The 25,970-nt window shown below is 36.3% G+C and overlaps 1 protein-coding gene across 19 annotated transcripts in view; it reads left to right on the forward strand.

Annotated features, from left to right (window-relative positions):
* The window catches only part of TASP1 (taspase 1), a 255,250-nt gene that overhangs the window by 195,134 nt on the left and 34,146 nt on the right, over nt 1-25,970 (forward strand). For 6 of the 19 annotated variants that reach the window (XR_008915612.1, XM_016427708.2, XM_016427703.2 and 3 more), the window contains 3 exons: nt 10,328-10,360; nt 14,524-14,634; nt 16,404-16,513. Coding sequence is in view for 16 of the 19 variants with exons in the window: in XM_016427708.2 (XP_016283194.1) it covers nt 10,328-10,360; nt 14,524-14,634; nt 16,404-16,513 (254 nt within the window). In the remaining 3 variants the exon portion in view is untranslated. Of the gene's footprint in view, nt 1-10,327; nt 10,361-14,523; nt 14,635-16,403; nt 16,514-25,970 lie in introns of those variants that run through there. The other 13 variants (XM_056813878.1, XM_007476676.2, XM_056813880.1 and 10 more) reach the window with 3 other exon arrangements.

The following is a 25,970-nucleotide window of genomic DNA, read 5'->3' on the forward strand; positions in this document are numbered from 1 at the left end:
GTAATAGCCCAGCCCTTGATCTTAGCAGCTATACTGTGGTAAAGGAAAAGAGAAGATCTGATCTGCCATCTTTCTCTTACTGGGGCCTTGGGCCCACCAACCCTGGCATGAGTGGCCGGATGACATCCCAGTGATGGCCAACCTAGGCATGGGTGCCAGAGATGGCACACAGAGCACACAGTAGACACATGTACCCCCATTCCCCCAACCCATCAAGTTTGTTATTTGAATGGCAGAGGGACTCAGGCAGAGCTGCTCCCCTTCCCCTCTCCATCCTGCGTGACATTTTTTCATATCCCCTGCCTCCTCTGTCCAGCAGTCCAGTGGGAGCTCACAGGGCATAAGATGGGGGGCTCTTAGGTGGCAGAGTTGCAGGGGAACAGAGAGCTCAGGCCAGTCTTCTCCCCCTCTGTATACTCTGAGTTCATTCCTCTCTTCACACACCCCTCCACGCAACAGCTAGATGGGAGCTTTGTCTTCTTCCCCTCTGTGGGGTAAGGTGGTGGTGTGGCATGCCCAACACTTGGTGGCCAGCATGGGGCACAGCACATGGTCCCTGGGGGTGGGTAGGATGGGGGTGGGACCCAGCACTTCATCTCTAAATGGTTTGCCATCACTGTCCTCAGTTATCTAATGTGACCCACTAAAGTGGTCATTAGTGCCAGCCACTGGGCAGGTGCTACAATTCAGATAATCTTTCCAACATTGTCAGTTATGTTATCCTGTCATTAACAAAAGTGAAGCAAGGCATTTGCCTTAGGAAAACAGCGCTTGGCAGAGGTAAAAAAGGTTATGTGTAATATAGTTTTTTTTGTTACTGTCTTAGGGACAGGATGGGGCAAACAAAACAAATAATGTCCCCAGAAGGAACTCCAGATGGCAACATGGTACATAATAGGGATATTATAGATGAGGTTTCAAGAATGAGCCCAATCTGTCCTTAATTGCCATAATAATTATAGGAGACCCAAGGTCAATGTTAGATATATCAGTAATATTTCTATTGACCTGTTTCGCTGCCCAAAGTTCTCTTGGAAGCATCTTAATTTGGCCTTTTAAAGAATTTAAATCAGGTTACCTGTTAGCAACCAAGGTAACTTAATGAGCATTTTGAGCCAAAACATGTTTCTTTTAGAAACAAATAAATACTTAAGTGGCATTGAGATCCGGATCTAGGAGCAACCAACAAACTTTAAAATATCCACATTGAAGTTCCATCAGCTAAACTGACTGATTCCTTAGCTCTGTGACAAATGTGTGTAGCTTTCATAGCCCTACTTGCCAGCTACTATCTTCAATTTCTTATACAAATCTTTCTATATCTAGGTTATCACAATCTTAATTTTCTTCTTTCCTCTAGTAACAGACAGCATAGCATAATGAAGTGAGGCCAATCCTAGTTGTCTGACTTTATGGAGGGCTCTTCAAAGTTCTGTATCCAGCATACTTCCTGTGAAAAAGAGAGATGATACTTGCACTACCCACACTTTGTAGGCCAATATAATATTCTTTCTGAATGGCTATTTGTTTTTACATTTGCTATTGGCTTATCTTTTCTCAGTTTAATTAGAATTTGTTAAACAGCTATTATATATACAAAGCATTTTTTCTATACTTTAGAGAGGCACGATTGATGCCTTCATGGATTTTAGAGTCCAATAAATGACTTCGGTATCTGATTCATTCTTAACAACAAAGTTTTTCCTCATTAGATACTGTGATCATATTATGATTTTTCTTTTTAAGTAGTTCTTTTTTACCTTCTGACCTTTTATTTTGAGTATTTGTTAACAGAACACAGCTTATTCAGTTTTTGTTGGTATTTTATTTTCCCCTTGTTCTAATTGTTCCCTTGCAAACATTTCCTCTTTTTTATAATTTTTAGAATTTCCATGATATTCTTTAGGTTTAGGTCCATTTTCTTTTGTACATTTATCAGTTATTCTTTCTTTCTAAAATCCAGTTCAGTATAATACAAAATGTATTAACATACTATATGCTAAGCACTGTGATCTTTCCTTCATTGACTGACTGAAATTCTACTCCTTTAACAATATGTAGAAAAGCCTCATACCTATACACTTTACTTCACAATCTCAATAACCGATCCTTTCATTCTAATTCAAATTTCTGTCTGTCCTTTAAGGTCTAAGCACTTTGTCCTCAATGAAATCTTACTGAAATACTCACCGTGACCTGGCAGTGATCTTTCTTTTCTGTAGATTATATTTCACAGGTTTATGTTTTTCTTCATGGTTTTTTTTTGACATTTAAATTTTGTCTCTCCAAATATAAGTTGCTTGAAAACATAATCTGACTCTCTTCTATTTTCTCTTTCCCTTCTTACACACACACACACACACACACACACGCACACACACACACACACACACACACACACAGCATGTTATTGTTGGATATCAGTATTTAAGAAAAAGTGTCTACTTTTACCTCTGTGGTAGAAATGTGAACTAGAATGGAGAGATGGATTGGTGTTTCATTACAGATGTGAAAAGGGTCTATTTTTATCCAGATAATGAAGATCACAGTGCTTGGCATATATTAAGGAAGTGCTCAAGCTATTATATATGTGTATGTACATATATGTGACTATTTGAATGTATTGACAGGCATGTATGTGTATGGCTATGCATATATATTGATGTGTATATACCCTCATATTGGTACATGTATATGTATACTCGCACAGATACAATCATAACAAACATGAATTTATATACATATATTTGAATACTTACCATAAGATTAAAAAATCATTCCTTTATTTCTGACATGGAAATATGATAAATTTGGCACTGTATGCCATGTTTCCAGTAATATATGCTAGTAGAATATATGTGTGTGTATATTTCTACCCATCCATAATAAAATACACAGTTCTTTCTCAAGCATACAGAAATGATGATATAGTATTGTAATATGTAGAGCAGTGAGTTCTTTAGCAAGACAGCTCATACCATTTTATAACCTCATTTCCATTTTAGTTGCCAAAGTGATAGATTATGGGAAAACTATAGGCATAGTTTTACTATGTTTTATCGAAGCATTTGGTAAAATACCCAATTATATATTTTATAAGGAATTATTTCCTTCATGAATATCATGAGATATTTTTTTTTAGATTCATTTTTTTAGATGTGGGTTATGTGACAGTATAATGACATATATTTGAAACTGGTTCAAAGCAGAACTCAAAGAGTTGCCATTAATAGTTTATTATCAGTTTAGAAAGATGTCTACAGTGAAGAACCATAGGAATCTGTATTTGGTCTAGTACCATTATCTTTTTAAACAACAACCTAGAAAATGACATAAATAGTATATTTATCAGATTTGTTGATAAAACCAATCTGGAAGAGAAAATTAACTTATGATAACAGAATAGGGATCCAAAACCACCCTGATGGGCTAGAACATTATACTGAATCTAGTAAAATGAAATTTAATCATGCTAAATGATTTTTCTTTCATTTGTTCAAAAATTAACTTCACCAGTATAAGATGGAGGAGAAATGGCTAGACAGGAATTTGTCAACAAATGATCTGAGACTTTTACTGTACTGCAAGTTTAATATGAGTCACAATTGTGTTGCAGAAGCCAAAATATTTGGGACTGCATTAAGAGAGGTATAATTGGGTGCTACTTAAGTGGCTCATTGGACTAGGAGCCAGACATAGAGAAGCCCTGGGTTCAGTCTGACTTCAGAAATTTCCTAGGTTTCTGACCTGCAAAAATTAAATTTATTTCTCTAATAATGAAAATATTATATTTTGGAGGTTTATTAAATGATCACTAGAAATCAAGGAATAAAGAGGATACAAAATAAAAACCACGAGCCCATGGCTGATTAGCCCATTTATAATCCCCTTGCTTAGTTTACCACCATACTTGCTGCATCATGCAAGAAGAGAGGATGTAGAAGGTGTTACTGCCAGTTAAATACCAATAACATGATCTTGTAAACATGGAGATGCAGAAGAGATTATAGGGAATTCTTGTAAATACCATGGACTTTTGGGGAATGAAGTGTAAGGGTCAAAATCTCCCTTTATACAGACCGTGGGCAAATCACAACACCCATTGCCTAGCCCTTACAGCTCTTCAGTCCTGGAACTAATTCAGAGAATTGATTCTAAGATAAAGGTAAAGATTGTTGTTGTTGTTGTTTTAAAGAGAGGTTTATCTTCCAGAAATAAGGAGCATTTAATTTTGTTGTATGGTATATTTGTCAGAATATTGATTATTGTCTTCGTTTTGGGGAATCCAAATTCATGAAGGATGTGGATAAGTATGGAGTCTCAAGAAAATGGAAGGAAGCTGTTGAAAGTGATGAGGCCCATGCCATCAGTTAAAGGAACTTTGAATTTTTTTGTTCAAAGTAGATTAGATTTCGAAGGGATGTGATTGATAGTCAGTATAACTTGGGTAATGATATAGTAGAGATGGTGAACCTTTTAGAGACTGAGTGCCCAAATTGTGGAGAGAGGGACGGGAGCAGCCCCGTCCTCCTACCCTCTGACTTTCTAGTAGTAAACTTTAGCAAACTTTGTGCTGGGGCAATGGTGGGCAAACCCACAGAGAGGTTGCTGAGTCTCCTCTTCCCCTTCCCCCCACCCCCAAACCATCTGTGCTATCTGTTCACCAATGTAGAGATACAGCAAAGGAGCTGAGAAGCATTCCGTGAGGAAAGAACCAGGAACATATACTATAAAGATAACCTAGAGAGAAGAGAATATCAAGGGAAAGATCATGATCAACAATACTAAAAATGGCAAAGAGGTCAAGAAAGACTGAGCAATGAAGAAAGAACATTATATTTGGCCAGTAAGGGATAAGGTTTAGAGAAAGCACTTTTGATTGAATAATGAGATCAGACACCAGAATATAGAGTTTCAAAAGAGAGTAAGAGAAAATGAAGGAGGCATCATAGTCAATGGCTTTCTCAAGTTTAGCAACTAAAGGGAGCAAAGGTATAAGATAATAGCTAGCATGGAAGGACAGAATAAATGACAAATGTTTCAGGATGAAGAGACATGGGCCTGTTATAGACAGTAGGAAAACAAATAATAGACAAGGAGAAAATGAAGAGTAGTGCTAGAGTGAGTACAATAGAGGAAGTAATCTATTGGAGGACACGTGATAGAATGGGATCACACATAGAAGCATCTGCCTTGGAAAGGATAAGTCCAATTCTTCATGTGAGACAAAGGAAGAAGATAGTCGTCAGGAAGAGTAGGAGAAAAGAAGAACGAGCTAGTGAATAGCCTCATTTTTTTCAGTGAAGTATGCATACCACAAGGTCCTTAGTTGAGAAGGTGATTGTGGCATTGGTGCAATGAGAGGCTAGAGGAGGAGAAAAATGGTATGGAATAGCTGCCATGGTTAGTAAAATAGTGAATTGGTTAGGGATATATAAAAGTACTGCCAGAGACTTTTGGCAGCATCATGGGCGACTGAGCAGCCCTCTCTAGGACAGCACTGCTCACCCTAATCAAGGGAGGGGACTAGAAAAGGTGTCCCAAACATTGCCTGCCCGACAAACACCCGGTCAGCACATCACGGCTGGCAGGTCATCCCTTTAAGAGGTCGAAATCAAAGAAAACAAAACACAAAGAAACTCCTACTAGGAGCATGGAACATCAGAACATTACTTGATAGAGAGAATACCCTAAGACCTGAGAGAAGAACAGCTCTAATCTGCAAAGAACTGGCGCGATATAACATCGATATCGCAGCCCTAAGCAAAACACACTTAACAGAAGAGGGATCACTCATCGAACCCACTACTGGATACACCTTCTTCTGGAAAGGTAGAACCATAAATGAAGACAGAATCCACGGTGTTGGCCTGGCTATCAAGACCAGTTTGCTCAAACAGCTGCCAGACTTGCTTGTGGGTATCAGTGAGAGGCTCATGAAGCCTCTCAGCAAAGACCGGTATGCCACAATCATCAGCGCATATGCCCCAACACTGACCAGCACAGAGGAGACCATCGAGCAGTTCTACTCTGACCTGAGTGCCATCTTGCCCGCAGTGCCCACCAATGACCAGCTGATACTACTGGGAGACTTTAACGCCCGCGTTGGCCAGGACCATTAAAGATGGAAAGGAGTGCTCGGCAAAAACGGAGTGGGCAAAATGAACAACAACGGCCTACTGCTACTTAGCAAATGCTCAGAGTTCGAATTCACCATCACGAACACTGTATTCTCAATGGCGAACAAATATAAAACAATGTGGATGTACTCATGATTAAAGCAGTGGCATCTCATTGACTCCATCATTGTATGCCGGCGAGACATCCAGGATGTACAGATCACCAGAGCCATGAGAGGAGCTGAATGGTGGACAGACCACTGATTGGTTAGAGCAACTCTTCAAATACGCATTGTGCCTCACCATCCAAAACGCGCCCAGACAGTTCGCGCATTTTACAACATGAGTCGTCTTAGAGATCCATCTTATTTGCAAACATTCCAGTCCTGCCTGGACGACAAGCTGTCTGCCAAGGGACCACTCACTGGAAGCCCAATCGAACAATGGAACCAGTTCAGAGACTGGGTGATGGAAACATCAAAGGCAGTCCTAGGCCCTAAACAGCTCAACCACCAGGACTGGTTTGACGAGAACAACACTGCTATTGAAGACCTATTGAGCAAAAAGAAGAAAGCCTTTATAGAATGGCAATATAACCCAAACTCTGCTCCTAAAAAGAACAGATTCAAGTCTCTCCAAGCCACGGCGCAATTTGAGATCAGGAAAATGCAAGACCAATGGTGGGAATAAAAAGGCAGAAGAAATCCAGTGCTTTGCTGATACAAAAACTACAAACAATTTTTCAGTGCCCTCAAGACTGTCTATGGGCCATTAAAACCCACCACCACTCCCTAGCTATCTTCTGATGGTGACTCATAAAAGATAAAAAAGGCATTAGTAACAGGTGGAAAGAACACTTCGTTTAGCTTCTCAACCGACCTTCTTCAGTCGACCAAAGGGCCCTTGACCAGATCCCCCAAAACCGTACCATCGAACAAATTGACATCCCTCCTTCAATAGAGGAAGTCCAAAAAGACATTAAACAAATGAGTACAGGCAAGGCACCTGGTAAAGACGGGATCCCAACCAAGGTGTACAAGGCCTTAAATGGAAAGGTGCTTCAGGCATTCCATATAGTGCTGACCAGCATATGGGAAGAGGAAGACATGCCCGCAGAACTCAGAGATGCCTCCATTGTAGCCCTGTACGAGAACAAAGGTGCATGAGTAGCCTGTGACAACTACAGAGGCATCTCACTACTCTCCACTGCTGGAAAGATTCTCGCCCATGTTATACTCAACAGACTCCTGTCATCTGTCTCAGAGCAGAATCTTCCTGGATCACAATGTGGCTTCTGACCAGATCGCAGCACCATCGACATGGTCTTCGCGGTGAGGCAAATGCAGAAAAAATGCCTTGAGCAGCACCCGAGTCTCTACATTGTCTTTATATACCTGAAGAAGGTGTTCGACACAGTGAACAGGGACGCATTGTGGGTGATCCTCAGCAAGCTCGGCTGCCCAGCAAAATTCGTCAGACTGATCCAGCTCTTTCATGTCGACATGACAGGGGAAGTCCTATCTGGTAGAAAGACTTCTGATTGCTTCAACATCTCCAATGGCGTGAAACAAGGCTGTGTCCTTGCTCCGGTACTATTCAACCTATACTTCACCCAAGTATTACGACATGCTGTGATGGATCTAGACCTAGGTGTCTACATCAAATACCGACTGGATGGCTCACTATTCGACCTTTGCCGCCTGACTGCAAAAACAAAGACAACAGAGAGACTCATCCTGGAAGCTCTCTTCGCAGATGACTGTGCTCTCATGGCCCACCAAGAAAATCATCTCCAAACCATTGTGGACAGGTTCTCTACCGCAACAAAACTGTTTGGCCTGACTATCAGCCTCAGCAAAACAGAGGTGCTGTTCCAACCTGCACCAGGGAGGCCAACGAACCAGCTGTGCATTACAATCAATGGCACGCAGCTTTGCAATGTCAACACTTTCAAGTACCTGGGCAGCACCATCACCAAAGACGGGTCCCTAGACTATGAGATCAATGCCAGGATCCAAAAGGCCAGCCAGGCACTCGGGCAGCTGCGCTCCAAAGTCCTCCAACACAGCGGTGTAAGCATTGCGACGAAGCTCAAAGTGTATAACACAGTGGTCCTCAGTTCGCTCCTGTACGGTTGTGATACATAGACACTGTACCGGAAGCACATGAAGCAGCTGGAGCAATTCCACCAATGTTCTCTCCGATCAATCATGAGGATCCAATGGCAGGACCGAATCACCAACCAGGAAGTCCTCGACAGAGCCAAATCCACCAGCATCGAAGTCATGGTCCTCAAAACCCAGCTACGATGGTCTGGACATGTCAACCGCATGGACCCACAGCAAATACCAAGACAGGTATTCTACGGTGAACTGTCAGCTGGACTCAGGAAACAAGGCCGACCAAAGAAAAGATTCAAGGATCAGCTAAAGTCCAACTTGGAGTGGGCTGGCATTACACCAAAGCAACTAGAACTCGCTGCCTCTGACAGAAGCAGCTGGCGAACCCATATTAACCATGCCGCCGCCACCTTTGAAGATGAATGATGTCGATGTCTTGCCGCTGCGTGTAAACACCGACACCGGGCCACAACCGCACCTCCCGTAACAACTGGCGTCCCATGCCCCATGTGCCACAAACTCTGCGCCTCAGCCTTTGGACTTCAAAACCTCATGAGGTTACATCAATAGATGATAATGCACAAAGACAATCGTCATTCTCTGTCACCGAGAGACTACTACCATTTCCTTCTTACAGTGAGTGCCTGTTTGAGATTATCCAACCTAAATTTGTTGTGAAATCAGACAGCAAAGTTACATTATTTTCTATAATTCTTACTAGCATTACCTGACTAGGAATAAAGCTACTGCAGTGTAAGGGACAGAGTAGAATTTAATTAGTTCATTGAGGAGTTAAAATAAAGAAGAAAGGAGATTCTATCTAGGGGCAGAGTGATGATCTGGTGAAGAACTACAAAATGGAAGAATTGAACATCTCAGGATGTTCATCTTCATCTGAGGATGAAGAAGACTTTCTAGCAGAAGGGAAAATTAAACTATAAAACAGTATGACCAAATATAAGAATTTCAGAGCTAATTAAAATGGAAGTGGAATAATTTTAGGTGATGGAAAGATCAAGAGTATTATCTTTGAGTTGAGAAATGAATCCTTCCACTGATGTTTATCGTTCCTGTAACCTTAGGAAAGGCACTTAGTTTCCCTAGCCTTCAGTTTCTCTTTTGAAAAGTTAGAAAATTTTATTCTTTAGACTAATTTGCAAATGTGCCCAAAGGGATTTAATTTGTTCACACTGCCTTGAACCTGTAATACCATTACTAGATCTGTACCCTACAGAGATAAAAGGAAAAGGATCTATATGTACAAAAATATTTATAATAGTTCCTTTTGTGATGGCAAGAATTAGAAATTGAGCAGATGCAGATTAATTCAGCTATGGCCAAAATAAGTTATGGTATATGATTGTGCTGCAATATCATTGTGGTATTAGATATAATGAGCAGGATGGCTTTAGAAAAAACTAGAAAGACTTATCTGAACTGATGCAAAGTGAAGTGAGAAGAAGCAGAACATTGTATATAATAACAGAAATATTGTACAGTGATCTAAAGTGAATGACAACTACACTCAGCAATACAAATAACCTAAGAAAATTCCAAAATACTTATGATGAATAATACTAACCATCTCCAGAGAAAGAAGTGGTGAAGTCTGAAGGCAGAGTGAAAAAATACATTTTTCACTTCCTTTTTCATTCTTGTTTGTGTGGTCTGTTTTCTTTTGCAACATGGTTAATGTGGAAATATTTTGCACATATATAATCTATCAAATTGCTTCCATTCACAATGAGACCAGGGGGAGAGTATATAGAACTCAATATATTAAAAAAAGTGAATGTCAAAATTTTTTGTCTGCATGTGATTGAGAAATATATAATTTAAATGTGAAAAAAATATGGTTTGAATAGATGACTTTTTCAATGTGTTATTGCTGTGATGATAATGATAGTTAATATTTATATAGCACTTCATATGTGTCAGGCACTGTGCTATAGGCCTTAAAATTATCTATTTGATCTTCACAATATCCCTGGGAGCTATGATTGTTTTCATTTTATCCACGAGGAAACTAAGGCAAAGAGAGGTTAAGTCACTCTACTAGTAACTGTCTGAATCCATATTTCATTTCAGGTCTTCCTGACTCCAGGACCAGTCCTCTGTGCAGTAAGAAACCACCTTGGTGCCCTATTTAGATAATTATTTTATGAGTTTTTGACTCTATAAGAATTCTGAAGTTCTTTACATTCATGATATTATTTGATTCCCACAACTACCATGTAATCTAGGTATTATTATTCTTGTTTTACAAATGAGTGAGACTGACAATTTTAATGACTAGTTGAATGACTTTGACTCACAGCCAATTAGTAGCATTTCTGGGACATGACCTGCAGTATGTTATGAATCCAGGCCTAGTGTCTTTTTTTATTTTCCCTAAAGTCTTTTCTACTACACTAGAGTTCTGTTAATAAATAAACATTCATTAAGGACCTACTATATGCCTGGTAATATACTAAGCACTGAAAATACAAAGAAAGGCAAAGAAGTGTTCCTGCTCTAAAGAAGCTTATACTGTTATTGGGGGAGAAGGAGGAGGACACATGAAAACAACTGTATAAAACAGGGACTTATACAGGATAAAATGGAGATAGTTTCAGAGAGAAAGAATTAGAATTATGGGGGACTGGGAAATGTTTCCTGTTAAAGTATGGGTTTCAAATGGTACTTGAAGGAAGCCAGAAAAGCCAGAAGTTGGAGATGAGGAGTCAGAACATAACAGGCATAAGGGAACAGTGATTTGATTTTTGTTTTAGTTTAAGTGAAGTCGTTTGAAATGGAAACTATAGAGCTCTGACAGAAAGCCAGGGCAGTGATGCAAGGGAATAAAGAAAAAGCCTATTCATAAACACAATTTGGATTTTTTTAGTTTGTTAAGAATACTGAAATATCTTTTTTTTTGTAAATTCAAACAACTTTATTTAATAAATTAATTTAGAATCTTTTTCCATGGTTACAAGATTTATGTTCTTTCCCTCCCTTTCCCATAGCCCCCTTCCATAGCCAACATGCAATTCCCCTGGGTTTTACTACATGTATCATTCATCCACATCTATTTCCATATTATTGATATTTGCTCTAGGGTGATAGTTCAGAGTCTACACCCCCAATTATATCCCCATCATCCCATGTGATCAAGCAGCTGTTTTTCTTCTGTGTTTCTATTCCCACAGTTCTCTGAATATGGATAGCATTCTTTCTCATAAGTGCCTGAAAACTGTCCTGGATCATAGCATTGTTGTTAGTAGAGCAGTTCATTACATTCGATTGTACCACAATGTATCAGTCTCTGTGTATAATGTTCTCCTGGTTCTGCTCCTTTCATTCTGCATCAATTCCTAGAGGTTGTTCCAGTTCTCATGGAAATCCTCCAGTTCATTATTCATTTGAGCACAATAGTATTCCATCACCAACATATACCACAATTTTGTTCAGCCATTCCCCAATCTAAGGGCATCTCCTCATTTTCCATTTTTTTTTTTGTTACCACAAAGAGCACAGCAATGAATATTCTTGTACAGGTCTTTTTCCTTATTTTCTCTTTGCAGTACAAACCCAGCAGTGCTATGGCTGTATCAAAAGACAGACAGTCGTTAATGCCCTTTGGGCATAGTTCCAAATTGCCTTCCAGAATGGTGGAATCAGTTTACAACTCCACCAGCAGTGCATTAATGTCCCAATTTTGCCACATCCCCTCCAACATTTATTACTTTCCTTTGCTCTTATGTTAGCCAATCTGATAAGTGTGTGGTGGTATCTCAGAGATGTTTTGATTTGCATTTCTCTGATTATAATATATTGAGGACACTTTTTCATGTTTTGATTTCTTCATGTGAAAATTGCCTATTCATGTCCCTTGCCCATTTATTAATTTGGGAATGGTTTGATTTTTTGTACAATTGATTTAACCCCTTATAAATTGGGAAGTCACTCTCTCGCTCCCCAAACCCTCAATTCATCTTATTTAGATTAGGGAAATCATTCTCCCTCTTACCTCAGTTTCCCATCCTGTTATCCCAATAAACCCTTTGACTGAGAAAGCAACTGGAGTATCTTTATAGTTCACTCAGGAGGGAGGGAAGAAGCAAAGGCTTCAAGAAGATTTGGGAGGTGAGGGAGGCAAAAGGGAAAGGTTGGTTAAGGGAGGGAGGGAGGAAGGAGGTTAGGAAATAGATTGAAGAATCAGCTATCAGTAGGAATCAGCAGGGAAACCGCAGGGCAAACCCCAGAATAAACCCCAGGGAATTCCTTTATAAGTAGTCCCCTGTGTACCAGCATCTCTGTGTGGTGGCACCCCCCAGCATTTCTCTGTTCTACCTCCATTACAAATAAGCAGCATCAGGTTCCTGTAGCTAGCTTTTTCTTGTCAAAGCCAGAGAACAACAGTCATTGCAAGAAGAAACAGTTCACCTCAGTTTACATTCTCTATTTCAAGCAGTAATAGTTTGTCTTGGAAAGTAGATTCCCTAGTATTTTATATTCTCTAAAGTTCATTTTCAATGGAATTTCTTTTTCTATCTCTTGCTGCTGAGTTTTTTGTTGGCAATATACTGAAATGCCTGATTTATGTAGATTTTTTTATATCCTGAAACTTTTCTGAAGTTGTTAATTATTTCAATTAATTTTTGGTTGATTCTATAGGATTCTCTAATTCTACTATCATATCATCTGCTAAAAGTGATAGATTTTTTGATAGATTTGCTTCTTTGTTGCTTATTCTAATTTCTTCAATTTCATTTTCATCTCTTAACTCCTACAGTTCGCATTTCTTGTACAATATTATTGACCAATAGTGATTATAATGGACATCTATGTTTCACCTCTGATCTTATTAGGAAGGGTTTCTAGATTATTTACCAATAATGCTTGCTGATCAGATTTTAGATAGATATGACATAATTTTAATGAAAGCTCCATTTTTTCCTATGGTCTCTCTAGTGTTTTTAATAGGAATGGGTATTATATTTTGTCAAAATCTTTTTCTGCCTCTTTTGAGATAATCATGTGATTTCTATTGGTTTTGTTACTGATAGGATCAATTATGCTATTAGTTTAGTAATGTTGAACTACCCCTGCATTCTTGATATAAATCATAGAGAAGACATTTTTGATACATTGTTGTAATCTTGCTAGTGGTTTATTTGCTTTTTAGTTCGTTTAATTTTGTTTTATTTTAATGAATTCCCTTTATTCCTGAAAAACACATAAATAGTTTTATTTTTAGATTGAGGTTATTTAATCATATAACTTGGGAAAAACTCTGGATCTAAATAATGACTAATATATTTATTAGTACTCTTCATATATCGGCCTTTCAAAATACCTCTAATTTAATAATTATTGTCTCTCAAAGTGATGTCTTATTTTCAATACCTTTTGCACCATCAGTGGAAGATTAGTATGAATGGAATATAATTTTAATACTTATATTTTTTATCACTATTATTTAAATAGTAGAAATTGAAATCTCATCTTTGGAGTTTGCTGAGTTATATAGTCTTGCATTATACTAAAAATGTACTTTCCTTTCTTTACTCTGTAATAGTTCTTTTAATTTTACTTTTCATTTGTTTCCCTCATAATCTATGCCAAATGTTATGAAGATGCCTTTGGTAATGAAAAATATGGGGTTTAAATATATATATATATATATATATATATATATATATATATATATATATATATGTATAATGTTTTTGAAATGATCACAGTGGTTCAGTGGGCGAGATTTCAAGGAGGTCCATCCATTTTTACCAGGCTCTCAAAATTAGGAACACAATTTCACCCTTAGCCAAGGAAGCCCTTGGGAATATAGTTTGTGGCTTATTGTTTAAAACTAAACCTAAGGTAGTAAATCAGAGTGTTTTGATGGTATAATCTTGACAGCATATAAAGGGTAATAAGTGATCCTTAAGAACTGATCAAAGGAAATCATTCTGTTTGTTTTTTATACATTGGTTTTTATGTCCTTTAATCTTGTGGTGTTTCCAATTCCATTCTGAACTCAGTAATGCACACTTAGTCTCTCACTTAAATCTTCTTGGCAGAACTTAATATTGTCATTGCCAGACAGACAGTGAGTGGGCCTGTTTCCCTGAGCAATTCATACAAGATTACCCTGTAACAAATAATGGTAGTTATCAGAAAACATGTATCAATCTTGACTGTTTTTCTCTTTTGCAATCAACATTAAAAAAGAGAAAAATTTGAGTGTTAAGAAATGGAAAGAATAGCCACTGCAAAATGACATACTTCTCAATTTTTTATAGGTTCACCTTTCCTAGCCAGTGAAGAAGGTGTACTTGGAGGGGTGATAGTTCTTCGATCTTGCAGATGTTCTGCAGAACCTGATGCCTCACAAGACAAACAGACACTTCTAGGTGAGTTTATAATATTTTTAAAGTGTATATACATACACACACATGTGCACACATAAAAAATGAGAAGAAAGTTTTATTTTTAAAAATTAGTCTTTCTATAAGGAAAAGATCACACTAATACAGTGAGGACACTTGAAGACGAATAAAACTCTGTCCAGATAATATGAACACTGGTAAATACCTGTCCTGTATTGTAAGATAATTAATTACAAAAGAGTCTCAAAATAAGGGTTTAATTGAACAGATATTAAGTAGGTTCTTAAATTATTAGACTCATGACGTAAAACTACTTCAATGGGTCAGAAACTTAAATTATTTTTGCACAATATTTTATCATGTACATTGTCTCATGTTAAGAACTTAATTATATCGATGGACTTATCTGAGGAAAAATCTACCAATCAAGAAAGACATAGTAATTACATAAAATAATTACATAATTGTAGGAATTATTGCTAAAATTTAAAAGTCAATAAACCGTATTTTTTAAAATTCAGGGGCTTTTTAAAATTTTATTTGGGCATATCACCTTCATACCTTTAAACAGCTGTCACTTTTAGAAATAAAAGAAGATTCTGATCTTAAAAAGTAAAGGATTGGTACTCATTTATATTTTGAAAATATATTCCTCTCCACTTACATTTGCCTAAAAGTAAGCATATACATTTTAGAGAGCAAATTATAAGCTCCAAGAGGATATGAGTTGTTAATTCATGTATCTTCTCTTACTACTACTATAGAATTATATTATATATATAACATATATATTATACTATATTATACTCTTACAACTACTATGCTCTATTATATTTAAAAGTTCTTAATGTTAAGTTGAATTAAATTGTATCATATTGCTCAGTGTGTTCAGTACACTGAACATTTTGCCTATTAAGGCAAATCATTTGACCCTGTTAACCTGACCATTACAATAGAAATGACATTTGTAGTTGACCTTGGCCATACAGTTGTTTAGAAGAATAAAAATAATAATATCTTGTATTTATGTAGTATTATTTTGTATTTACTAAAAATAATTTAATTACTTTTTCTCCATCAAATAGAATGTACTTACATGTAAGATCATTATCCTTCATTAAGTACATATTTTGGTGAGCTGGGAAGCAATTTTCTTAATGTATTTGGTGTTCACTTCATTCCCAGTTGTCCAACAATAGTAATGATTGGATGAGTTAATGACAAAAGTTAAAAAAAGAAACAGAGCAAAAATGAGAAATTGAATGTCACTCCATAACAAGCCAGAAAATTCACAGAATTTCCTTAGGATGATTGTTATTACTCAATTACCCATAAGGAAATAAAATATTAGATATTTATTCCAGTCTTGTATCTACATTAAAATTGATTCTGAGAATTCATTTATTCATCTTTAGTTATATGGTTGAACAGTGTCCTGATCATCCAGTTTAGTGTAGGACGAAGAAAGGAGAGTATGTGCTAGAAATTTGCATGACTTTTGGAACTTCACTATTTGTTTTTTAGTAAGCATTGTATAGGGATTTAGTGTTATAAAAAGTCCTATGGACTCTCTAGTTCAGTTTATTCATTTTGCAGATTAAGAAATTGAAACCCAGAAGGGATTGAAATCTGTCCAAATTCACACAGACAGTAGGCAAAAGAAGAGATTTGAATTCTAGTCCTAAGCTCACATTCAATAGATAACTTTCTCCATTGTATCACTCTATTTCTTCTGCTTTTGTGTGACTGATTCCCCTAAAAGATATTAACAGTATTATTATTTTTATTTTAAGATGATGAAACTGAAGCTCATAGATGCAACCTGCCCATGGCCACCCAGCATCAGAGCCACAACTCAGACCCCAACATAGTCTCACTCTTAATGATGTTAGTGCTTTTTCAAGTATGTCCTACCCTTTCTTGACACCATTTTAAACTCCTGTATAGTTTTTCTACGTAAATGCATGCAACAAAATACTTTTTCAATTTCAATACTTTGTGTAGTCACGTACTTCTGAAAGTTTTAGATAGGGTAGCACTTTCTACTTTAAAATAGACTGAAAATTTTTTAAATTAATTTTTGACACATCTTATGAAATCATTGCTTTATACATGGCAAAGTAGATTACTCAATATCAGAGGAAGTCAAGAACTAAGTGCAGTTTATATTTTTCTTTCTGTTTCTGCATTTTTGTGCTACTCATGTCAGTAATCACACTTTGGATGGCTCATCTTTTCTATTATCCAACAAATATCATTTATTCTAGGACTTGTAATTTACATGCTCATTACTGTTATCCCTTCACATTCTAGGTTTGTTAGACCTAAGGTTGTTTGTTTTGGCATTATCTATTAATCACTTCATCCTTTAAGTCAATCTCGCTGTGTCTCTCTTATTTCACTCTTTATGTCTCTGGCTATCTTTAACTTTCCTTTTTTTTCTCCCCCTCTTCCCCTCCCCCTACAATCATTGAGTAGGTCACATCTTGGGCCCCCTACCCTTTAATCTCTCATTAGATGAGTTTATCAATGAACATAGACTCAATTATCATTTCTATTTCTATAACTTATCAGGTTTCTGTATCCAGTCCTAGTCTTTCTTGAAATTCAGTTCTGTATCACCAACTGTCTGTTAGATCTTTTTAACTAGATGTTAAACTAGATGTCACAAAGATATCTTAAATTCATTGTGATCAAAATAGAATCTCTGATTTGCACTCATCTCATGGAATTCCCTATTTCTTCTTCTTTTTTTAAACCCTCATCTTCTGACTTAGAACCAATGCTGTGTATTGGTTCTAAGGCAAAAGAGTGGTAAGGTTTAGGCAATGGGGGTCAAGTGACTTGCACAGGGTCACACAGCTAGGAAGTGTCTGAAGTCAGATTTGAACCCAGGACCTCTTGTCTCTGGGCCTGGCTCTTAATCCACAGAGCCACCAACTTTCTTTTGAGGGAATTGGTATCCTTCCTATCAACAGAATCACAAACTTGGCATCTTCTTGATTTCCATCCACATATAAGGTTGCCAAATATTGTTTTTATTTCCATATATCTCTTGTATACATGTCCTTTCAACCCAGTGATACTTAATGCATCAATTATTATCTTCTATCTAGTTGTAATTAGCCTCTTGATCTCTATTTCTCAAGTTCTTTTTTCTCCCACTCTAGCCCATATTACAGAGATAGCAAAGTAATTTTCCTACAGTTAGAGGTTTAACCATATCATCTTGCCCCAAATTCCGTAAAGCAGTGGTTCCTTGTTACTATTAGGATGAGTTACCAACCTTTATATTTGCCATTTCAAGTCTATGTACCTTGACTTATTCCTAGTTTTCCAGCCTTTTTACCCTTTACTACAAAAGATCATTCAATCATATATATCTTGCCTTTCTTCACACACAACATTCTATTTTTCATCTCCATGCCTCTGCACTGGCTGTCCCCATGTCTGGAATGCTCTGTTTTCTTACACCTTTTTCTTAGAACCATTGTCACCTTCAAAAATAAATTCAAGCAGTACTTTCTGCATGGAGTCTTTCCTGGATCCCTGAGGTTCTTGCACTTTTCACCCAAAATCACTTTGTAATTGTTTTCAAAAGAATTTGAAGTTCCAGATTCTCTCCCTTCCTCCATGCTTCCTTCACTAATTGAGAAGGTAAGGAATATGATATCCTATACCCCCCCAACCCCCATGCAGAATATGTGTTTGCATTAGCCACATTGCAAAAAAAAAAGAAGCTAGAAAAATAGAGTAGAAAATATATGCTTCAGACTGCACTCAGAGTTTATTACTTTTTCTCTTGAGTTAGGTAGCATTTTTCATTATTTGGAATTTTTGGTGATCATTATATCGACTGGATTTGTTATGGCTTGACAGTTGATTATTATTACAGTGTTGCTGTCATTTTGTATAAGGTAGTCCCATTGTGCTCATATCACTTTGCAATAGCTAATATGTCTTGGATTTTACAAAAGCCATTCCCCTCATCATTTCTTTTAGTCTAATAGTATTCTATCATAATCATATCATAATCATGTATGACATCTTGTTTAACCATTCCTCAATTGATGATTTCTCATCTCCTCACTCCCCCAACTCCTCTTTCTCCTCTTCTCTTCTCTCTGTTAGCATTCCCACTCACTCTCCTCAAGGAATGCTTTTCTTTCTCCTTTACCTTATCCAATATTCAGAAGATTTTTTTACTTGCATTCACCTTTTGTCATGAAATGACTTCTCTTATTCATACATTTAAGTTTGTGGGAGTGGAATGGAGTGTTGCATATTTGAAGGATTAGAGGCACCTTAAAGATTGATCCTGGAATTTGTTGACAAGTTGTCAAGAGGTGATATCAACTGTGAAGCAAAAAGGAACAGGGAGTTTATCTAGAGATGACCACAGAAAGGATGTACTGCATCTTTTTTCCTGAGATTGTATGATAGCAAACCATTTGGCAGCACAAGGCAAAGAAGTCATAAATTAGAACAGGATTATTTAGCTCCAGAAACTGTCAGACATTTATAGAGAGACTGAAGATGTAACAGGATAAGAGGTTCTTACCTTCTTTAACATTTCAATCCTAGTCAGTTCTATGAACTGGTTTTATGTTGGATCATTTCCTTTAGCTGCTAATAAAATCCTTTTGAAAACTCCATCTTCATTTCCACAGTTTGAACATATGTCAAATGCCTACTATGCACAAGGCTTTGGGCCAAGCACAGAAAGAGACAGATTTTAAAACGATACAATCCTTGTATTCCAGAACCATAATTGCATTTTACTTGTATGATCTTCATGGCTTGTCAAAAGGTGCCCACACCAAAGTCAAGAGAATTTGAAAAGGAGTCAGGATCCCGCTAGGCCATACAAGGACTGATGACAGTGGTAAGGAGGCAAAAGGAACTTTATCTTAATAGTTCTAAGGTGCAGGCACTACAGAGATTGAATAAGAGAAAACATCATGAATCAGTTCCCATTCCTGTCTAGGGTGATTTTGTGAAGGCCCAAGAGATTCATATGCTCAACTGATCATTTACAATAGAGTCTTGAGGTCATGAATATTCATCATTATCAGAACCCATATATAAAAACCTGAAATTTAGGTACTCTTTTTAAAAGTTTGGTAATAATTTGTGCAAAATAAGTATATTCAAATCACAATTTAGTCACATGAAGTTTATCTGAATTTAATTATGTAGCAGGAAGGAAGAGAAGAGACAAAAACAGAGAGAAGGATTCCCTTATTATTCCACTCAACATTGTATGGTTTGGAATGAGGAAGAGATGGGAAATGGTAGTTTGCTCTATGAATTTGTTAACCTCAATGTATGATTTTAGAATCAGGACTTTTTCCACCCATACTCTTTATTCTAGTTGGGCTCATGCAAATGACAAATTTGAAGGTTATTGTTATGTTCCTTTTGACTTATGTCCTTTCTTGACTCATTGGGAACTAGAATGAAGGAACAGTTTTGTTGTGGGTGAATACAATCATGCCAATGTGAGAATATTTTTCTTTAATATCTATATTTTGTCAGTTGTCTTTACTCTTTTTGTTTTCCTCTATTTTGAGTACAAAGCCTCTTTTCCTGATCAGTAATTTATATAGAAATATATATATGAAAATATAAATATATTAATATATGAAAAATAAATTTTGCATTCTATTTCCAAAGCAACCATTTGGGACAGATCTATTCTTTGATACAAACTACATTCTTGTAAAAAGATCTTGACCCCTGTCCAGCTAAAATAGTTATAAAGATACTTCATTCTACAATGGCTGATTTTAAAGTTTTAAAGGTTTTAAAGGATAATTTTGAATACTGGATATGTACTTTACATGCTGACTTTTGTAAAGGATAATTTTAGCGTTGTGACCTAAACTATATTAATTATTGGTTGCCATGGATATCCCTAATAATAAAAAAATTTTTTACCCAAGTCAGTCTGGAAATTTATGGTGATTTAATTAACATAGTGGAATGAAATTTACCAAGAAGGGAGAAGGAAAGAGTGTAGGATTTCTCCAGCCTGGTTTGTACTGGGTGGGAAGATTAGAGGCTCTAGAAGGTAAGGTTTTGGAGAGTAAAAGAGGAAGGAATCAGCCTGAACTCCAAGAGGACTTGGCCAGGATGCTTGAACCTGAATTAGCTCAAGACCCAGACAAATAGCTGCCACCACGCCAAGATGTCTGAACGCTTAGCATGCTGTCAGCCAGAGACACCTCTCCAGGAAAAGAGGCCAAAGAGAGGAAGTGACGTGCCCTATATAGACGGTTTTACGTCACTTTCCTGCGTCTCATCTGTACCAATGTTAGCTTAGCTTGACTTAGGACAGCTGAGGGGTCTGTCCATTGTTTCTGCACATGTCTGTTGAAGGCCATCTTCTCAGATACTTAATCCTTGAGTATGGTGCAGACATTCCTAACCTTGTTAAACTAAGTAGGGTGGAGAAATGTAGAGTTCCGAAGACTTGTTTCTGTTAGACCAAGTATCTCCAATGTTACTAATCAGGAAATAGCTAAATCAGATCTTCTAAAGCATGGCCTGAGTAGGGTGGAGTAGTTTTAAAATTCACACTTTAGAATCTAAACTTGCTGACTTTAGAATCCAACCCTGCATGCCCGCATAAAATGTGACTCCTCTATGGATGTTAAATAGTAAAAGAAGCTAGGTTTTTTCCCCCCAGGGTGAACTCGAGCATAAACTAGTTTCAATAATTCTGCTATAGCTGCAGAAGAAAATAATTGTCACTGTATTTCCAATTTGAACTGCCACAGAATATATTATCCTTGTATCCTTTTAAAATAGAAATATTAAGGGAGTTTAGTGCTTGGTAAAGAGTGAAGCAGGGAGGAGGCAGCAAAGTTCAGTAGTAGCTGAAAAGGAGAGCAGAAGACAGGGACTTGCAAATGATCTCATAAATGGACAATTTGGATGTGAACCTTGTTACAACACCCATCTCACAATAATGAAAAGCTGGCAAGTCATGGGTGGAGAATCACTATTTTAAAGCAAAACAAATGCCTGGCCATGGAATGAAACAGCTGAAAAGAATTCATTTTCTCTCAGCTCTTAAGAAAAAAACAATATAATTTTACCTGCTAAAGAACCATTATGTACTTTACATGTGTTTTCCAGGCCCTTACAGATGGGCTTTATTGGTGCCTCTGTACATAGCATGGTTAATAAATATGTAAACAAAAGCACAAAGAGCTTTCCAGAGAAGAAAATAATGAGTTCTCTCTCATTTTAAGCTTGTGATTAGATACATTTAATTAGAGTTCATGAAAATATAATTATATGGGATAAATTCCTAATCTCTCAACATGGCCCCATTTCTTGTCTTATTCACTGCCTCTGTGGAACTGATCAGAGTACAGAACTAACTCCTTTGAAGTGAGCAGGAGCACCATCTTTGGATCAGCCCTTTTGGGGGACAGAGCAAGATGAGAAACAGGCTGCATGGTTTTGCATGGATTGTTGACAGCTAGGAAAAACAAAAGCTGAGAATGTGCAAGTATTAGGGATATAAGGCAATAGGACTCATATTATAAATTCAATGAATCTTTGGCAGTAGCCCTTCTACAAAGACAACATTATTGTTTATTGGAAGCCAGTGAGATAAAAGCAGATTGAAATGTTCCTTGAGTGAAAATCTAGATTAAAAAAAAAAATACTATCAAGTCAGCAAAAAGACTGTACTAAAAAGGGACATTAAATTCTGCTATCTAAACAGTATTCTATATTTTTAATCATTTTATATGATAATATTTTATTAAATTTGAATAATCACGCTATGATATTAAAACTTCCTCTTTTAGAGCGGAGGTCCAAAGTTGTTCCCTGTTGATTTTTTACTTCTTGACATGACTTGAGAAATGCTAAATTCCCATATTATTTTCCACATAATATGAGAAATTCTGAAGTTTATCAATTGCAACTTCAGGCTAGTAATTTTTTCCTTTTTTAGAATAGGAAAAATTGTTTTAATGATTAATTTTTGTTGCTGTTACCAAAGCATGCTGTGGTTTAAAAATAAATAAAAAAAAACTGTTAGGTTGAGTTGATGCTTCCTGGAACATTAAAAAGATAAAAGGTCATTTTACTGTAAGTAAAAATTCCAAACCGCCTTTTGGTTTTACTGGCATTAAAAATTTGGCAAGTATTTATAAACACATGCACTTCAAAGGAGATATATTCTTGTGGCACCCGGCAATATCACTTATTTCCATTACATAGTACACTCTATTTTTAAGCAGTTGTGACTAGGCAATTCAGTTTGCATTTACACCACATTAAAATTTGGCCATTTAATTTTTTTAAATTGAAAACACAGAAACCTTCTCAGAATGTGACTTTTCAATAAGAGTAAACCAGATTTTTAGTCTTTTTGCAAAAAAAGCAGGTTTTTCTTGAAGCAAATAAGAAGTCTGTTTTTCAAATGAAATTAAAGACACCTGTAGGGTAGGAGGGGCCTAGTGACATTGTGGAATAGGGGGCAGTACTTGTTATTTAATTTAAACCACTTTCTTAATGTTAAGATTGACAATATTTCTGTAAGATTGTCTAATATTTTCCCCATTTTAAATATGAAAGTGATACTAGAAGATGAAATAATTTTGCCTCGTTTGTAAAGTGAATTAATAACATAGTATTTTAACTTTGCTATTTTAGAGCTTAGTTCTAGAACTGAGTTCTAGTAGTATCTGTACATATTCATATTCTTTTGGTCTTTTTAAAAACTTAAATTTCATTTTTCCTAGTCTAGGTTTTTAGTTTTAATACTTCTTTACTATTAGCCATCTTCTTATATATGCAGTCAATGGATTTAGAATTGATCCCTATAAAATCTCAGTGCTAGAGCCCATCCTTTGCCTTGTCCTCTGATAAATAGAGAACTGCAATATTGATTTAACTAACAACAATGTTTATTAGGACAATTTTTTAAAATAGGAAAAATTACAGACCCAATTTTCCATATACTGAAAGATGCTATAATCACTGTTTGTGGAGCTGCTGCTCAGGAAATTTTTTGGCAGATGAATAAAATCTAATTGTAACAAATCTTATCACAATGATAAATTCTTTATTTTCAAAAAAATCCGGTCCTCCGCCCATAGCTTACAATGTTAAGCATTTTTCAGTACACTGAAATGAAAATATAGGTAGTCTTTTGTGGCACATATTACATTTTGACCTAGTGCTCAGAAGAACTGTTTGCTTGGTTCTGCCATTTGCTAAATGTATGACCTTGGGTAAGCTATTTGTGGGAGTCTCAATTTTCTCAGCTATAAAAGTTTGCCTCATCTACCTCACAAGATTTTTGGTGCCATAAAGTGTGACATAAAATAATATCTAACCAGTATTTGTCTTGTTCATCTTCCTTCCCTTTAAGTCTGTAAATCTATCTAGACCTTGGAGATTCTTTACTTATTTAATGTTTCCCATTTCTAGTTACTTTCAGTCACATTTTACCCTCTATGTCATGTTTTACCTCCTAAGTAAAACCTTTTCTAATTCTCACAAATGCTTGTTTTCTCCCACATCCTTATCGGACTCCATCACCTTCCGACTTTCTCCCTCCACCATTTTTTCCTCTTCTAAATGTTTTTGCATTATTTGTCTACTGGTATCCACTAAGTAGAATTCCACCTCTTTCGGGTCAGGAATTATTTTTTTTTCTTCTCTGCATCCCCAATCCCCACAAGTTTGTTGAATCAAACTGAATTGGCAGTAATGAATTTTATGTGAATTCCATGGCAGTATATTGTTATAAAAGTAGTGATGAAGAAGCACAATGAGTATAGCACTGCTTCATGCTTTTTTCTAGAGGCCTTTACAGTTAAATTGATAATAATTATCTTAGGGCAGCTGGGTAGCATGGTAGATAGAGCTCCAGGTCTAGAGTCAGGAGGATTTGGGTTCAACTCTGACTTCAGACAATTCCTATCTATGTGACCCTAGGCAAGTCACTTACAGCCTAGTCTTTGCCATTCTTTTGTCTTAGAATTGTTACTAAAACAGAAGGTAAGGGTTTAAAAAATAGTGTTATTATCTCTCAGATTTATGTAGTACTTTAAAGTTTGCAAAATACTTTACAAATATCTCATTTGATCCTTACAATAACCCTGAGAGGTAGATAATATTTCATTTTACATATGAAGAAACTGAGACGAAGATTAAGTGACTTACTATGGGTCACTCATTCAAATAGCTCTGAGAAAAACTGTAAGAGGATAATTTAAAAATTCACATTTTTCATTTTTAACATTTAAAAATGAATTTAATTTTTTAATTAAATAAACAACAATTTTAACACAATGCCAAAGAGCATAGAGTATACTGTGACTGAGGGGCTTCAGTTGTCAGGCAAAACACAATGGGTTTAAATGGTCAAGGGATTCTGTTCTGAGAATTGTTAATATTTGGAAGACAGACTTTTTGCAAAAATCAGATTTCCTCTATCTGGGTAGACTACAGAATTTATTTGGATGTAGAATATTTTGTTATAGCCTTGGTTAAGGAAATTTTGCTTGCTTGATCTTAATTTAAGACAACTTATTGGGAGATTTTTTGTTTAGAAGAAAGATGCAGGGAGAAAGCAATGTGAATAGTAGTTAACTAGAACATAAGTTAAGGAAGTTGCAATTTGAATGCCACTAGAAGGTGAACCCTAATACTTGGGTTGAGAACTATCATACATAGTATGTTGTCAGTACAACTTAGATAGAACTCCTCTCAGAAGGAATACCCTGAGGGGTTAATACAGTAGTAGTCTGAAAGCAGTTAATGTAATTTTAACAATTTTGCAAGGAAACTGGCCTGTAACATTATGTACAAATCATTCTAATTTTCCTCCCAGAACCCATTACCCTGTCATCTCAGTAGAACACATGTTTTACACATCTCTATAACACAGTTTATGTCACTGTAACCATATATTGACACTACTCCTTGCCTAATATCATAACCATCTGACAGGAAACATTATGATGTCAATTAATGGATAAATATACATATATATATATAAAGAGTTTACTTTCATTTTTAACATAAATGAGTATTAAAAGATATTTGAACAATTTTTATTTTTTAAAAAATTATCTTGATGTTGCCAAGTGACAAGTTTTCCTATAATTTAAAGATTACATATTCAATTTATATTATACCTTAGTATTGGTGTTTTACAAATGTTAGTGTAATTATGAATGTTCCAGTCATCACAATGAAAATAACGTATTAGTGTTATCTATTGAATTAATTATATTTGCTACCACTGTAATAAAATTTTCCATATTTTTGGTGAACATGGGAAATTCTTGCACATTCACTAGTCAAAGTTTTAGGCTCAGAGG

This window comes from Monodelphis domestica, chromosome 1 (genome assembly GCF_027887165.1).
Source record: "Monodelphis domestica isolate mMonDom1 chromosome 1, mMonDom1.pri, whole genome shotgun sequence".
In the NCBI taxonomy this organism is placed as follows: domain Eukaryota; kingdom Metazoa; phylum Chordata; class Mammalia; order Didelphimorphia; family Didelphidae; genus Monodelphis; species Monodelphis domestica.